General features: G+C 38.0%; 1 protein-coding gene across 1 annotated transcript in view; it reads left to right on the forward strand.

The window, feature by feature from the left end:
• Nucleotides 1–17,619, forward strand: part of LOC144770057 (ATP-binding cassette sub-family A member 10-like) — a 1,719,125-nt gene that overhangs the window by 593,994 nt on the left and 1,107,512 nt on the right. The window contains exon 16 of the mRNA XM_078654288.1: nucleotides 3,628–3,718. Within this exon, the coding sequence (XP_078510414.1) occupies nucleotides 3,628–3,718 (91 nt within the window). The remainder of the gene's footprint in view (nucleotides 1–3,627; nucleotides 3,719–17,619) is intronic.

The following is a 17,619-nucleotide window of genomic DNA, read 5'->3' on the forward strand; positions in this document are numbered from 1 at the left end:
TTAGAACTGCCATGAACAGGGACTCCAATAACAATATTGTAATGTTGGAAAAAGAGATTGCTATGTTTGAAGAGAAACATGTAACATCCAGAGATACCGTAGTCATAAACGAAATAGTGAAAAAGAAATATGAGTATAATAAAATTCCCAGTGACAGAGCAGGGATATGGTTAAATAAGCAAAGAAGCATAAAGCTTTGTGAATCCAACAAGGCAGGGAAGAGCTTAGCACCATACCTAAAGTTTAAGCTACAGAAGAACACGATTAAGAATTTAACAGATCACAAAGGTTTAGCTCACTCTGACCCAGACAAAATCGCAGATGTTTTTAAGAATTTCTATAGTGCCCTGTATAGTAAGAACCAGGCTCTGGATAATACAACAATACAGGACTACCTAAACGACTGCACATTACCTACCCTCTCAGAAGAAGGAAAAATCGCAATCAACTGCCCAATTACCGCTTCAGAAATCGAAAGCTCGATAAAGGCCCTCAACGTCGCTAAGACCCCAGCACCTGATGGGTTTAATGCCAAATTTTACAAATGCTTCTCTTCGGTACTGAGTCTCCCACTTTTAAACTTGTTCAACGAAATTAGTGGCTCTGGGCAGATTAATGGGATGACATCAGAGGCTATCATAGCAGTAATCCCCAACGCAGGTAAGGACCCAACACTCCCTAAAAACTACAGGCTGATATCTCTAATTAAATTAGACTGCAAAATGTATGCAAGGATCCTTGCCAGGCACCTTAAAAAATTTCTACCCAATCTTAACCATCCCTCACAAGTTGGCTTTTTAAAAAACAGACTAGTGACAATACTTGTATCCTAGCTCATGTTCTAGAGAACTTACTGTCTCGCCAACAGTGGCTATCACTTTGGATGCCAAAAAGGCTTTCAACAAAGTTGATTGGGCCTACTTGAAAGCAACACTAGATAAATTCAACTTAGGTGAGAATTTTACACCTATGGTGATGGCACTATATTTTAATACTTCAGCCAGGGTCAGAGCAGGAGGCTGCCTTTCATCCTCCTTTCAATTACAGCAGGGAACAAGGCAAGGCTGCCCTATTTCACCCTCTCTATTCCTACTTGCTATTGAACCTTTCCTCTATCACCTTAGGAACAATAAACAGATCACAGGGATCTGTTTCAACAACTGCACTGTCACTGCTTATGCCAATGACGTCTTAGTTGTTTCTGAGAATGTGGAAGCTGCTATCCCTGCACTCATGTCCTCAATAGATGACTTTGCTGCAGTATCTGGGTTCAAGTTGAACAAAGACAAGACAGGGGTAAAGCTCCCGAATAACCTTGGTGGGAAAGAAGTTATTGGTAACTCAGGACTCTTATGGCAACCTAAGTGCTTCATGTATCTAGGCTTGGACTTCACAAGAGATCTTATCACCCCCTACTCCAGACCAATGAAAATACTCTCATCAAGAAAATCTCTTTGTTGTTAGAGGGCTGGTCACCTAAATTTTGATCCTGGTGGGGAAGAGCTGAGACATTAAAAATGATGATTGCTCCTCTTGTTAACTATCTTGCCAGCATGTTACCAATGACGTTTTCAAATCACTTCCTGAGTAGAATCTATAAACTTTTTAACATGTTCCTTTGGCAAAGTAAGAGACCCAGAATATCTATGAAAAAACTTCAATTATCCAAAGAAAAAGGTGGTCTGGTCCTCCCGTACTTTCGGAACTATCAAACCGCGTATCTTTTTAAACAAGATTCTAACTGGCTACTCCCTCAGGCAGACTATACACCAGTTTGGATGGACATAGAAAGATCAATCATCAACGATATGCCTCTGCCTTCTCTCCTCACCATGAATATATCCTCTTTACCCCACTCAAAATATATTTTGCTTAACATTAAAAGAGCCATGTTACGATTGGAACACCTATCAACAATAAAAATCAACAAGTCCAACTTGTCCTCTCTCTGGCACAACCTAAATATGAAAGTTGATGGAGGGATGATCCATTGGGAACATTGGTCTAAAAGTGGCATAGATCTAGTCAAAGATCTTTTCACAGGGTCTCTCCCCTTACCTCCAGTCTCGACATGGGCTAAAGCCATTAGACTTTTATAAATTCCTAAAACTAAAATCACGTCTCACTATGCTCTGTATTAAACCTTCCGACCCATTGATACTCTCAAAGATGCTACAGCTACTAAGGTCAGGACACGCCGTCTCTAACATATATAAACTTCTATCCCCCAAACCTCGCAAATCTCAAGTAAAATGGGAATCTGAACACAGCTCTAGTAATATCCCATTCGACTGGGAGAGAATACATATCACTCCCTTCTCGAATAAAATCTTTCCAATTATATTGCAAACCAAACTATTGCGTATAAATGGAAGATACAGGACCCCCGAGAGAATTTTTAAACTTAACCTCAGAGAGAGCCCTACATGCTGGAACTGTAAATCTCACATCATCCTATTAGGTGCTCTGGACCCTAGGATCACAGATGTGAATGATCGATACTTGTTAGATCTTATGTTTACTTTAGCCTCTAATGTTGTACTGCCTAAGTGGAAAAACGCCAAAGAAACCTCATTTAGGATGTGGCAAGAATGGCTATCATCCTCAGAGGAGCAGACGATGTTGCACTTCATGCCCCTCCCTGGCATAAATCACACAAGAAACTATGGTAGTTCCTTGATGTCTCTTCCTTTGCATATGACCCTCCATGACAACCGATGCAACTCCCTATAATGCAATGTTTACAGAATCCTATATGGTGATACTCATGTACTGTATTCTATTTCCTGCTATCACAACTGTGTAAACTGTACTTGCTTGTCACCCCTGCACTACAATGTATGGTATTTTCATTATAATCCGGGGAAGAAATGTACCTGACTACCTTCCTGTATGTCACTGTGGTATCACTCCAACTATCATGGTAAGGCACTTGAGTAACTTAGCGTTTTCTATTGTTTTCTATTACTTTGTAATTCCTATGCTTTGTAATTATTATTATTTATGTGTTGATTTCTTGAAATTCAATCAAAATGATTTGAAGTAAAAAAAAAGAATGTTCCACCCATTGAGAGTATAATGTTGTAAATTAAAAAGGAGCAGCAGAAAGACACACATTGGAATGCTGGAGCAGAAGGCTTATACACGCCGTCATTAGCCCTGAGCCACTTCATTGACTTCAATGAAGCATCCAACCCTCAAAATTTCTAATGTCTATTAATACTCCTTCACAGCCTTGAAGGAGCCTTCCGCTTCTGAGAAGCTACAGAGGAAGAATTAAGCAGTGCGTGTATTTACTAGAACATTTTTTCTACTAAGTGGTGTCTATGTTATGGCCTCTGGCTCACATGGATGAAACTCCGTTCTTGTTCGACATCTTGACATCTTGATTCTTGCATAGAAGACAGTCTCTTGTAGACCTGCACTTCACGTTTAAGGATAATTCATGCACTTCCAATTGTGAGAACATTTTACTCGATTTTCGGTGAGTACTTCAGATTTTTGTAGCCCAAGTAATGTTGTCTTGACATTTACTTTAATGAGGTTAATATCAGTTCTCCCCCTGACAATCAATCCTTCGTACTCTATTTTGGTAAAAACATGAATGTTTTTGTTTTTTATTTTCAGATCGGAAAGCTGTGCTGTCAAAAGGGAGGTTGAAGTGTGTCGGCACATCTATGTTTCTGAAGAGGAAGTGGGGCATTGGCTACCACCTACGGTAATTCATTTTTTCAATCTAGAGCACGAGGTGTCAGTCCTTGCAATTTAGTTTAGCATACTCTTGAGTGGCTTCTAGTGTGTTCACAGCAGGCAGTGTCAAAGAGCAATGAGCAAGTAAGCATCATTATTACAATAGGTGAATATAAAGATTAAGAAACGGGGTCAGTCATGAGGAGTATGAGTAGGGGCAAGTTATCATAGCATGATGGTATTACGTTTTTTGTAGACGCTATAGGCCATGATTACTAGTTACAAATGACTGTGCAATTATGAGTTAAACCCATAAGAAGGGAGCAAAACTCTACAAACGCAAAATTGTTCCAGGAGGTTTGACACACACATGGACCACCTGCTCACACGGTGGTAAATGTGTGAGAGGAATTCTGTGTGGGATGGGGATGTAGACCAGTAGGAAGGGTTGGCAAGAAAAGGGAAAAATAGTTCCACACTTGCCTTAGAAAAAGCTCCCTCTTGTCTGAATAAAACATCAGGCAGGGGCGTGTAAAGCCTCAACTGTTTTTATCAAAATGATCTTTTGGCAGATAAATTTGTGTCCAGTGTTCTGCACCAAGGAAAACCAGGTGCGTGAACACCGAGCTAGTCATGACCCGGTGCGTTGGAATTCCTCACCGTAATTCTGTTTCGCGTCACTTTTAATCATGCCCATAGTATTTATTTAAGCTCTTGGGTGAGTTATTTGAAAGGCCAACTCATCTACTAAATAGTTGGTGAATCTCCTCAGCTGGAACATGTCAGTCCATATTGGACTGCACACATGATTAGATTAGGCCATTCCTGTCTACACCATGAGGGAGGGCGATCTATGTTTGGTCACTTGCTGTAAATAAAAGCTGGTGTAATTTCTCCTGGTTTCAGATGTGGTCGATAATGTTCAGAATTGGAGCTAAGTGGTCACAGGAAATTCTCTGATTACTCAATAATTAATTGATTGGTGGTATGATGAAAGAAGTTCAATTGATTACTTCTCAGCTGGATTTAGCACTTCCTGGAGGATTTTCAGTTATCTCGCAAGTCTAAATCAAGCCTGTAGTCTTGGAAACATGAATACTGCAGCTCGGTTGTATATAAACATCACCGTGAAGTAGGCAGTGCAGAATACATTTCATGGGGCGACACACTTCCAGGCCTTAAGAAATGCATTTTAAGCAGTCTGTCAGTAACTTTAGAGGAATCATTCATATAATATGGGAAGAATACAACGTCAAGAACAATCACCCCGTTCTGAAGCGTACAAAAACAATCATGGAATAAAGCAGTAGTGCATTTTGTGTCAGAAATACAATTACATGCTTGAATTACATGATGTATCATAATTCTCATTTTGCAAGTCAAGCCTAACCTGGCCATCCACAATCCACACATTTTCTGATGTTCTGGGAGCGTCCAAAACCTCCACATATTGATGCTTTATTTCTCCTACAACAAACTATTCCTAATACCAATTTATTGTGTCCTAGGGCTTCAGCAGTTCAATAGTTCTGGGTAATAACTTGAGGCATAAACAACTCCTGACACATGTAAACACATTCAGATCTGTTGATCTCGAGGCCATCAATGGTTATCAATATAGCTTTGCTAGAGGTAAAAGCAATGTCTCGACCAATGTTTTGACAACAAACAAAACCCTCCTCAGACCAAATAGGCCTAGATTAACTTCATTATAAAGGAACATAAAATAAAATCAGTCTCCTCTACCAGCTGTGCACAAAGATTAACAAACATGTCATACATACAAAAATATGCAATGTATTAATAATCAAAAACATCTATGACAATAAACACAAATTACACATAATTGTTGGAAAAGCAAAACTGTTAAATAGGACTATATTTCACTAGGGAATGCGTCCTTGTGTCACATTGGACATGAGGACTTATTATGTGTGCAAGAAATAGCACACAAACACACTCACCTCAAATAGTATTTGCTTGCTTTCTGGTTGTTCGCGTTATTCCAGATCTTGGCAGCTTGCCACAATCTTAGCAGCAAAAGACATGCAATTACGCAACGTGTCATAATAGTTCTGTTTCAGGAATTTCACATAACTAGTGTAACATGAAATTTCCAATAATACTTGAGATCATTTATTCTGGTTTAACAGAAATTTAGCGTGCGTCTGTGATCTTACTGCACAAAGCCACGCCATGGCTCTGCTATTCTTCATCAGGCCCGGACTGGCAATGCCGGGCACCGGGCAATCCCCCGGTCGGCTGGACGGGGTGGGGGGCCGGTTTTGTGCCAGGTGGCCGGTTTTGTGCCAGGGGGCCGGTTTGGAATGGGACCTTGGCCCTGGTGACGGTCCGTGACCGTCACCGAGTTCAGGAGCAGCTAAATCTGCTGCATAATTAATGCATAATTCTGCTGGAAGAGTATTCCCAAGAATAATGTATTAAATAAATCGTAAATGCACCTGCTGCTGCCGGCCGGCAAGCCGAGATTTACGATCATGCGCATTGGGGCGGGCTCGTGCAAAATGCGCGTGCGACGTCAAGGAGGCAGGCCGCAGGCATCGATCTCGTGATCTCAGAGGCAGTCACGAGGAGGGGGATTTGGGATGATTGATGAGTGGGGACGAATGCCTGAACGGGGCTTGCGAGGCAGAGGAGGGTTTCAAGAGGAGCGTGGGGCAGAGTTGAAACGAGGTCGACGGTGGCGTGTAGATGTGGGCCAAGAATGTTGTTCAGGGTGATCCAGCGGCCTATAGAAAATATATCATAAACAACGCTACCCAACTTCATAACCTATAAACAAATTTCTACACTAATTTATGGACCCATTTATAAACATGACATATTTTGGGCCTACTGAATCAGGTGGTCAGATTAAATCTATATACACATTATTTACAAACTATATACAATTTTATACATCTGCGGAAAGAATATTGTCATTAGAATAAATCCTAACCATTTAAACGACCACCATTGGCGATGGGATCTAGCTAATAGTAACCTACACTTCTGAATAATCAAGACCAGCTTGTTTGTCAAAAGTAAGATTTTATTTACTAAATTATGGTATTTCAAAATGTAATTTTATTATTGTAATTTTATTAGCATTAAAGTAAGCATGTTTGAAAAGCTTCATAAGAAAAATACATTTTAGTAAGAAATTCAAAGTTTAAGTAAGATTTTAGCAGTTTAGCATTTCTAAAGCCTAAGTCCCTAGCTAAACTAAATAAAAGGAAAATAAAGTAAAGTTCTTTGAGGATTCTTACGTGCTCCACGCAAAGTCCAGCAGCACTTCACCCTCATCGGAAAGTCAGAAAGCAGCAGCCAGCCCATCCCTAAGGGCATGACTTTTTATACCTTTCTATGCTAGCTAAACTAAGCGAAGGAAAGTTTTTAAAAATCCTCGAAGTCCCATTGGTTGAGAGTGACAAGTGACATGTCACCCACATTTCAAAAGTTCCATTAGGTCACGTTTCTTAAAGACCATTGTCTTTTCCGAATGCAACCAGGAGCTTCCTTGGTTTGCAACAATTGTAAATTAATGTTCTCACAGTGTTCATTTCATTTCCGCGGGTGCCAAGTTAGAGCTGACAAAATTGTCCTTTATCACTTGCTTCCGACCTTGGCCACGTCCGACAAAATGGTGACAGCATGTCAGATTTGCTTAGTGAATGCAGCTTTGACGAACACTTTTTCAGGATGGGCTTCTCGTGACTTGTACAGAAGTAAAATTCAGCTTTAGCAAACTCGAGCAAACTAGGCCCAAAAGTAGGCAACTTATGCTTTCTAGTAATAAACAAAAACAAGAAAAGTATTAATTAAAGAAATAATGTTGATTCTGTATCCACCCTAGTTTTACTAATTAATTAACCCTCCCGATTAGTCTAATGTTACCTAGCAAATGCAAACAAATAAAGCAGCGTTTATATCTACCAGTCTTCATTAATCCATGAAACTTATTTGCACCTAGAATAGTAGAAATGACATCACATAGACAAGGAAAAGCAAAATAAGCACATGCTCCTTTTAAATTTGCTGCAGCTAGTAATGACAAAAACGAAAACAACAAATTATTTTTATTATTTTGCACGAACAAAAAGATGCAACATTTATGCACGTTTATGAGCACACATGTTAGTCCCCCCCATGTGTAAAGTTTAATCTAGGTTGTATTAACACGATACATCACAATTTATTAATTTTATTATTCATGTTATGGAAATGTGACTTTGCGAGTTTAAACAAAATTTTGTTTTCTATCTCGCTCCATCAACTCCCTCATCTGGTGATTAACAAATCACCACACCAACACCCAAAATTTTGGTAATTTAAATTTCCGAGAAATTGATTCAAATTCATTTGTATCAGTAATCCTAAAAATCTGTTTCTGCATAATCTTTGGAATTAGCATAACACTCTCTATGTAACTCCTGTAATTCAATCTCCCTTTCTTCTTCTTTTCTAAGTTTATAGATTCTTTTCTTTTCTTTCAACTGCTTCTTTCTCTTATGCAACAAACAACCTATTTTTGTCAAAATAAAAATGAATACTATTATAATCAAAGGTGCCAAAATCTTACCAAGAATTGAACTACCAATATCATGAAACCAATTTTTAATTGCTTGGAACCTTTTTGAAAGTTTCCCTGTAAAATCATCTTCTTCTAAAGGAATTATCTCTGAATGCATTTGTGTAATGTTTTTAATGTACATCTCAATATTCTTACTTTCATCAGGTATATATGTGCAACAATGTTGTACATGTAAAATGCCACAGACTCCTCCCTCTTTTGCTAGGAGTATGTCTAAAGCAAGTCGATCTTGAATTACCATAGATCTGATTGCAACTACTTCAACATTTACTAATTGGAATCCATCAGCTGTGTCTGTTGACAATCTGTCAACAATTGTGGACAATTTTCTAATTCTCCCTGCATTTAGGGTTATACCAACAAAAGGTATTACTGCTTGAAAAATATCTCCCAGAACTTCTGTAAAAGTTTCTCTTTTGACTCTATTTACATAATTATGAATTTTGAACAATCCTTCTGAATCTCTATCAACATGAAACACTTTAGGAAAAACAATTCCCACATAACAAGTTCCACACCAATGGTCTGGAAGGTTGTAGTAGGCTTTGTCACCACAAACAAAATAAATCCCAGGGAAGATTGGATCTTTTCCACCTTTGAATCCCCAACCTCCCAATATCTGATAAGTATCTTCACAGTTACTTGCACCTACAAAATAATTATCAAAAAGTGTATTATCTCTTCTAATGCAAAGCTTTCCACTAATTGGTTTATCTATGTGAATTGCAACATTTTCAAGCATTTTGCCATTTAATTTCTCATCCTCTTTTTGCCAGAATTTTGACTTAGTCTGCTTGACTAATTCATTTCTTTTGTAAATTGCTCTTCTTTCCTCAACCACATTCAAAAATTTCTTTCCCTCAGCACTCAATTTGCATGTTAGATTATTCTTGTAAGCATACTCGTAAGTGAGTTCATTAGTAACAAGGAAAAATTCTCTCATTTGTTTGGCTTTCTTGTGCTTATTTAAAGCACCCTCAATTTTTATATTCGCAAAAATCTCGTCAAAATCTGAATAGTAATATTCTAAGCGTCCAGTTTGATAAAATAAGCTAGTTAACACACTACATGTTACACCATATGTGAGAGGAAGCATATTGTATGTCACTCCCTCAGAAACAGAAGCAGGTAACTTGACGCAGACATAGCAGTCTTTTGCATCCATTACCTTGACATATTCACTCAAAAGCTTTGTGAATGTATTACTTGAAAAATCACTAATAGATTTATCTTGATGAAAGTTAGGTTGATGATCAATAACTTTAGCAGATGCACTATGTTTAGTTTGACTAACCAAAGCTTTGCTTGTCATGTTAACTTTGTGTAATTCTCTATTCATCTCTAATGGAATGATCACAGCTAAAACTAACCAGAGCAGAATTAAAATGAGCAGACACACCAGAGTCATCTTACAGCATCTCTTAAAAACAGAACACTTTGAAGTGCTCTCCTTAACATAAGGCATTTTGGTTAGTTTTGCCACAAAATTTAAAAACAAAATTAATTTTAAAATTTCTAAGACTTAAACTATTTATACCCCCCTTTTAAAATAATTTTATTTTTAAAACCCTAAACAAGTTTTCTTCGACCTTATGTCATACATAAGATTTCTTCAACTAAACAGTTTTTCTTCGACCTTATGTCAGCTAACAAAATTTCTTCAGCCTTTTGCCGAATTAAAATTTTTGTACTTCAATCATTGTCACTAATTTCTCCTATTTCGTTTTCTTCTTCACTACTACCATAAATGTCAATAACGGGTGGAATTACTAAATAAGTCCACTCAGGAGACTTGTATTTCTGGTTTGGTCTCACTATTCTTTTTCCTTTTCTCGACACCACTTCAATTTTCCTTCCAACTCCCACTTCCTTTCCAGGACTCTTTTGACTACTGATTTCTTCAACTTGCTCTTTAGGTTTCTTGATCAACCTGACTCTCAATCTTCCACCAGGCCAGTAGTCTGCCTTTCTCACGTATTTCTTCTTTGGTTCAGAAGCATTTGATTCTGACTTCCAAGCCCTTTTCTTTCTGTTTTCACTTGCACCATCCACGTCACTTTCTTCAGTTTCGTAGTCTGAAATTTCAATTGACTCAGGAACTTCTCTATTCGGCAGTTTTACTCCTTCAGGAACACTTCTCTGATTTCCAATACTGGTACTTGGTAATTCGTCTTCTTCTTCTTCTTCAATTACCTCCAACTTCCCAGATTTTGGATTTCTGTTCCTTACTTCAGAGCTTGTTTTCTGCTTTTCGATACTCTCCTGGTCTGAAACTTCTTTTTGTTTCGCTTCTCTGTCTTTAATAGAAACAACTGAATCCTCAGTTATCTTTCCTTTTAACAGATTCTCTTCACCTTCAGAATCAATTTCAATAATTTCCAAGTCTTTTCTTGTTGAATTTTCATTCACAGATACAGGTTCCAGATGTCGACCTTCTTGTCGATCTTCAGGATCTGGATTTATTTCACCTTCTGCTTCAGATTCAGAATCATCTGTAGTATCACTTTCAACATCAGAACTCTCAGGAGTTGGTACTGGAATAGTATGACTAGGATGAATCCAACGTTTCAATCCTTTGCATTTTACAGCATTAGTAGTGATCAAAATTATTTGCCTAGGCTTCTGCCATCTAGGAGCCAGACAATTTCTTCTCCGATGTACTTTCGTTCTGACCCAGTCACCAGGTCTCAGGTCATGTGTCAAAACTTTCTCATTTGATTGTGCTTCAGTTCCCACCTGATTAGACACAGAAGTCACTATATCAGATAACCTTTTACAGTAATCCAAAATAGCACTGTCATTTATGCTCAACAGTTTACCTACAGGTACAAAAGCTTGCCTCATAACTCTTCCCATTAAAATTTCATGAGGACTCAAACCTGTCTTTTTATCTGGTGTACTTCTTAATGACATTAAAACAAGTGGAAGAGCATCTGTCCACTTTACACCTGTTTCAAGACACATTTTTCCAATTCTGTTTTTAATTGTTCCATTAATCTGTTCAACTACCCCAGATGCCTCTGGTCTGTATGCACAGTGTATTTTCTGCTCAATGCTCAAAGCTTCACAAATTAATTTCATCAGTTTGTTATCGAAATGGCTTCCTCCATCACTCTCAATAGTGACTGGAAAACCGTACCTTGGGATAATTTCTCTGAGCAGTAGTTTTGCTACTGTAATTGAATCACAATGTCTTGTAGGAAATGCTTCTACCCATCTTGAAAATAAACAAACGATTACAAGAACATATTTTAAGCAATTGTGTAAGGGCATTTCAATGAAATCCATCTGTAACCTGGTAAAAGGACCACCCTCTCGACCAATTATTCCTGTCCCCACCAATGACTTTCTGTTTGGATTCATTTGTTGGCAAGACAAAAACACCTTTGACAAAAAGATTCTGCAATTGTTCTGAATTTAGTATTGAACCAAGTTTCTCTGAAAAGTCTAATCATAGAATCTCTTCCAAGATGTGCTGGACCATGATATAATCTGGCCATATCTGCAATTAAACAATTCGGTAAGACTATTCTGCCATCTTTGTAAACCCACACTCCATCTTCTTCACGTGGTCTACAATCTGATCTTAACCACAGATCTTTTTCCTCATCATCTGCTTCATTTTGTAAGTCTCTAATCTCATTCCATGTTTCTACAACTGTTGTTAGCATTAATGAATTTGAATCAGTTTCTTTACTCCTTTCCCGATTGTATGAATAACCTTTTCTTGCACAGTATTTTGCCGTTTCATCTGCAAATGCATTGCCTTTTGAAATATAATCAATTCCTTTAGTGTGCGCTGCACACTTGACAATTGCGATTTCTTTCGGCAATTGTATTGCTTCAATTCATCTCCTAATGAAAATTGCATTTTTAATTGGAGATCCTGCTGATGTCATATAGCCTCTCTGAGACCAGAGTTGTCCATAATCATGTACAACTCCATACCCATACTGACTATCAGTAATGATGGTAACTCTTATATCCTTTGATACTTCACAAGCACGAATTAAAGCAATCAATTCAGCCACTTGTGCTGATCGAACTCCTTCAAGACATGATGCTTCTTCAACATCTGCAACTGTGCAGACTGAATATGAGGCTTTCAAGACACCTCCTTCTGATCTCAAACAAGAGCCATCTACAAAGTAGACAAAATCTGATTCAGATAAAGGTCTATCTTTGATATCATGTCTTGGTTTCGTGCAGAATTCCATAACATCTAAACATTCATGTTCTGTTTCGATGTTATCAACGATTTCAGAATCAGGCAGTAATGTAGAAGTATTCAGATTCAAACATCTTGAAATCGAAACATTATCTGCTCCTAGTATGATTTTCTCATACTTTGTTAATCTGCTGCTTGTCAGATGCTGAGTTTTACCTCTTGTCAGCAATATTTCAACTGAATGAGGCACAAAAACTTTTACAGGAAATCCCATGATGATTCCTTCACTCTGTTCAAGACTAACACTTGTAGCTGCAACTGCTTTCAAGCAACCCGGTAATGCTTTTGCAATGGGATCGAGAACTGCAGAGAAGTATGCAATAGGTTTCTTTAAATTCCCATGTCTCTGAATTAATACAGACAATGCACATCCTTCTCTCTCGCTGCAATACAGTTCAAAATCTTTCTCATAATTCGGCATACCTAAAGCAGGAGCTTGGCATAAGCTCTTTTTCAAATTCTCAAAGGATTCCATCTCAATTTCATTGAGAATAATTGGATCTTTTACATCAGACTTTGTCAGTCTCTGTAGTGGTTTTGCAATTACTGAAAATCCACTTATCCATTGTCGACAGTAACCAACCATTCCTAAGAACATTCTGACCTGTCTTTGTGTCCTTGGAGGTTGCATTGCTTGAATCATTTTAATTCTCTCAACTGTTACTTGCCTTTTCCCCTTTGCAATTCTGTGACCAAGGTATTTTACTTCTTGTTTGCAAAATTGCAATTTTGTTGGAGACACTTTATGTCCCTCTTCTGCAAGGCGATTTAACAGTATTATTGTGTCTGTCACACAATTTTCTCTTGTCTTTGCAGCTATCAACAAATCGTCAATATACTGCACTAACGTAGACCTACCTGGTAAATCCAAGTTTTCCAAAGATCTTTTTAACAACTCATTAAAGATTGAAGGACTTTCTGTAAAGCCCTGTGGGATTCTTGACCATCCGAGAGTCTTACCTTGGAATCTGAAAGCAAAGATTTCATAACTGTCTGGATGTAAGGGAACAGTAAAGAATGCATTGCAAAGATCAATGACAGTGTACCATTCAGCATCATGTGGAATCTGGTACAGAATTACTGCTGGATTTGGAACCACAGGACAACATGGAACAACTATTTGATTAACCTTTCTCAAATCTTGTACGATTCTAAATGCTCCATTTGACTTTTTAACTCCCATAATTGGTGAATTACAAGGACTACTCTCCATTTCTTTTAATACACCTTGTTTGATTAATTTTTCAATTATAGGTGTAATACCTTCAATTGTTTCTGCTTTCATTTTATACTGTTTAATGTTAGGAAATTCTATTCCCTGTTTCAATGTAATTTTTACTGGATCTACGTTTTTCATCAGACCCATCTCGTTCCCAGTAAAATCCCATATATTAGATTTCACTGTTTCCTTGAGCTCTTCAGGCAAATCTTTCTCTTCAAATGCAGGAAACAATTTTGTTTCTTCTGCTTCCATCATCATCATTGTCATTCTGTATAAACCATCTTCCTCCATTGTTTGTAACTCAACTCCATCAGGAGAACAATATATTCTGCAATTCATTTTACACAGAATATCTCTGCCTAGTAAATTTACTGGACTACTATTACAAACCACAAATCTGTGTTTATCTCTATAATTTCCAATTTCAACTGGAACTGGATCAGTTAAATCAGTTTTAATTTGTTGATTGCTTACTCCAACAACTTGGATGGTATCCCCAGAGAGAGGTAGGTTTTCAATTTCCACTGATCTAACAGTAGAACGGGTAGCACCAGTGTCCACTAGAAAAGTGATGTCTACATCGTTAACTTTCCCGTTTACAAATGGACCGGACTGGTCAACCTCAAGAGTGGCTCCAACAACACACTCTTCCTCCTCTCTCGGGCACCGTCAGCAATATTCATCAGAATCACTGTCTTGGCTTTCTGTTAACAAAAATTGTTGTGAAGCATTTTGCATTTGCACTCTTTGTTGCTTTTGCTGTTTTTGCGGTCTTATTACCTGTTCATTTCCCTGAAATCCCACATTTGGATTATATTTTTGAACTCCCCCACAATTCGGAAATGGTGGTTGTGGCAATTGATCCTGACAGTTATTCACCTGTTGCTGTTGCTGTCGCTGAATGTTTAACTCGTTTAACCCCTGTTGCATCTGTAGCTGTTGCTGCAGGTCAACACCATTCTGCATCTGTGGATTTAATAAGGGATTCTTTAAGTTTCTAGGAGGTTTAGGACACTCGTCTCTCCAATGTCCAATTTTGCCACAATTAAAACAAGGTAATCTTTGTTTCAACTCCTTAATCTTTGGGCTAAGGTTTTCTAAGAAATTAGAGCAGCATGAGAATAGGGACAAAGCGCCTTCCATAAAACTCACTGTGATAAAAGTATTAGTTATATCCGAGCTTGAATGAAGGGCAGAGTAGCGTCGGTGCATGATTATCTATAAACAGGTTAGAGTCCTGTAGGGGTACATGTTTTATATCTATAAACAGGTTAGAGTCCTGTACGGATAACGTCGTTATTTTGCTAACGGTGCATGATTTCTATAAACAGGTGAGAGTCCTGTACGGATTTCATACTCGGCGATATCACTGCAAACAGAACAGATGACTTGCGTGACTAATTTCTCGCCACACAATCTATACCGGTATAGCTTACAGATAGCACGAAAAACAAACTCAACATGTGTTAAAACATCGATCCTATTTCCATACCATAACACTTTAGTAACCCTTAGCAACCAACATATTACCTTGGTTACCCTTAGCAACCATCCTCTGCTACCAGAGAATTGATCCAGCGGCCTATAGAAAATATATCATAAACAACGCTACCCAACTTCATAACCTATAAACAAATTTCTACACTAATTTATGGACCCATTTATAAACATGACATATTTTGGGCCTACTGAATCAGGTGGTCAGATTAAATCTATATACACATTATTTACAAACTATATACAATTTTATACATCTGCGGAAAGAATATTGTCATTAGAATAAATCCTAACCATTTAAACGACCACCATTGGCGATGGGATCTAGCTAATAGTAACCTACACTTCTGAATAATCAAGACCAGCTTGTTTGTCAAAAGTAAGATTTTATTTACTAAATTATGGTATTTCAAAATGTAATTTTATTATTGTAATTTTATTAGCATTAAAGTAAGCATGTTTGAAAAGCTTCATAAGAAAAATACATTTTAGTAAGAAATTCAAAGTTTAAGTAAGATTTTAGCAGTTTAGCATTTCTAAAGCCTAAGTCCCTAGCTAAACTAAATAAAAGGAAAATAAAGTAAAGTTCTTTGAGGATTCTTACGTGCTCCACGCAAAGTCCAGCAGCACTTCACCCTCATCGGAAAGTCAGAAAGCAGCAGCCAGCCCATCCCTAAGGGCATGACTTTTTATACCTTTCTATGCTAGCTAAACTAAGCGAAGGAAAGTTTTTAAAAATCCTCGAAGTCCCATTGGTTGAGAGTGACAAGTGACATGTCACCCACATTTCAAAAGTTCCATTAGGTCACGTTTCTTAAAGACCATTGTCTTTTCCGAATGCAACCAGGAGCTTCCTTGGTTTGCAACAATTGTAAATTAATGTTCTCACAGTGTTCATTTCATTTCCGCGGGTGCCAAGTTAGAGCTGACAAAATTGTCCTTTATCACTTGCTTCCGACCTTGGCCACGTCCGACAAAATGGTGACAGCATGTCAGATTTGCTTAGTGAATGCAGCTTTGACGAACACTTTTTCAGGATGGGCTTCTCGTGACTTGTACAGAAGTAAAATTCAGCTTTAGCAAACTCGAGCAAACTAGGCCCAAAAGTAGGCAACTTATGCTTTCTAGTAATAAACAAAAACAAGAAAAGTATTAATTAAAGAAATAATGTTGATTCTGTATCCACCCTAGGTTTACTAATTAATTAACCCTCCCGATTAGTCTAATGTTACCTAGCAAATGCAAACAAATAAAGCAGCGTTTATATCTACCAGTCTTCATTAATCCATGAAACTTATTTGCACCTAGAATAGTAGAAATGACATCACATAGACAAGGAAAAGCAAAATAAGCACATGCTCCTTTTAAGTTTGCTGCAGCTAGTAATGACAAAAACGAAAACAACAAATTATTTTTATTATTTTGCACGAACAAAAAGATGCAACATTTATGCACGTTTATGAGCACACATGTTAGTCCCCCCCATGTGTAAAGTTTAATCTAGGTTGTATTAACACGATACATCACAATTTATTAATTTTATTATTCATGTTATGGAAATGTGACTTTGCGAGTTTAAACAAAATTTTGTTTTCTATCTTGCTCCATCAAGGGTGTTACTATCTTTACTTGGCGGGGGCGTGCCACGGGGCGTTTGATGAGAATCTTAGTGGGGTGCGCGCGTCTGGCATAGCTGCCAAGGTTTCAGATTGCTATGTGTGACATTTTCATATTTTCTGTGTAATTTTGAGTGACATTTGATTTCAACAACTATGTGTGATAGTTTCCCGTGAGCAAAATCAATGTAATGGTGTTAACTTCTCGCAGCAACCACTGAGGACTCGGATTAATCACACCAACAGGCAGAAATACCTTGTCTAGCTATAAAAATAGTTTTGCTCGTGTTCAGCACTGCTTCCCTGAACAAACTATGCACCTCCGAGCGTGGTGTGAAATTCTGTTACAGAAATCCTCATTAAAACGTGGTTAACAGATTAATTTCGGGGCTCCTTTTCTAAAACAAAAGAGTAAAAAACATAATCCAAGCTTTTCCCTGCGAGAGGATTTGTCTGAAGAAGCCGGAATCCTTTCAGCGGGCACCTTGGGCTGTATCCCCTCAGGCCGGGCAATATTCACGGGAAGAGATGGATGAAGTTTGGGTGGACAGAAAGAGGGGGTGGGCCAGAGCTACACATTAGCCCCCTTTCTCCTTCCTCACAATGCTGTCAAGGGATTGTTTCAGAAAGTGCACTGGAGTCTTTCAAAGTTGGAGGAATTCTGTTAAATGCGTGGAGCATTATTGTTTTTAACTGTGCAGTCGGTATTCTTTAAAAAGTGGTGTTGAAGTATTTTAAAAGTGCGCAGGGATCTATCAGAAAGTGCATGTGT

Source organism: Lissotriton helveticus, chromosome 7 (assembly GCF_964261635.1).
Source record: "Lissotriton helveticus chromosome 7, aLisHel1.1, whole genome shotgun sequence".
Classification (NCBI taxonomy): domain Eukaryota; kingdom Metazoa; phylum Chordata; class Amphibia; order Caudata; family Salamandridae; genus Lissotriton; species Lissotriton helveticus.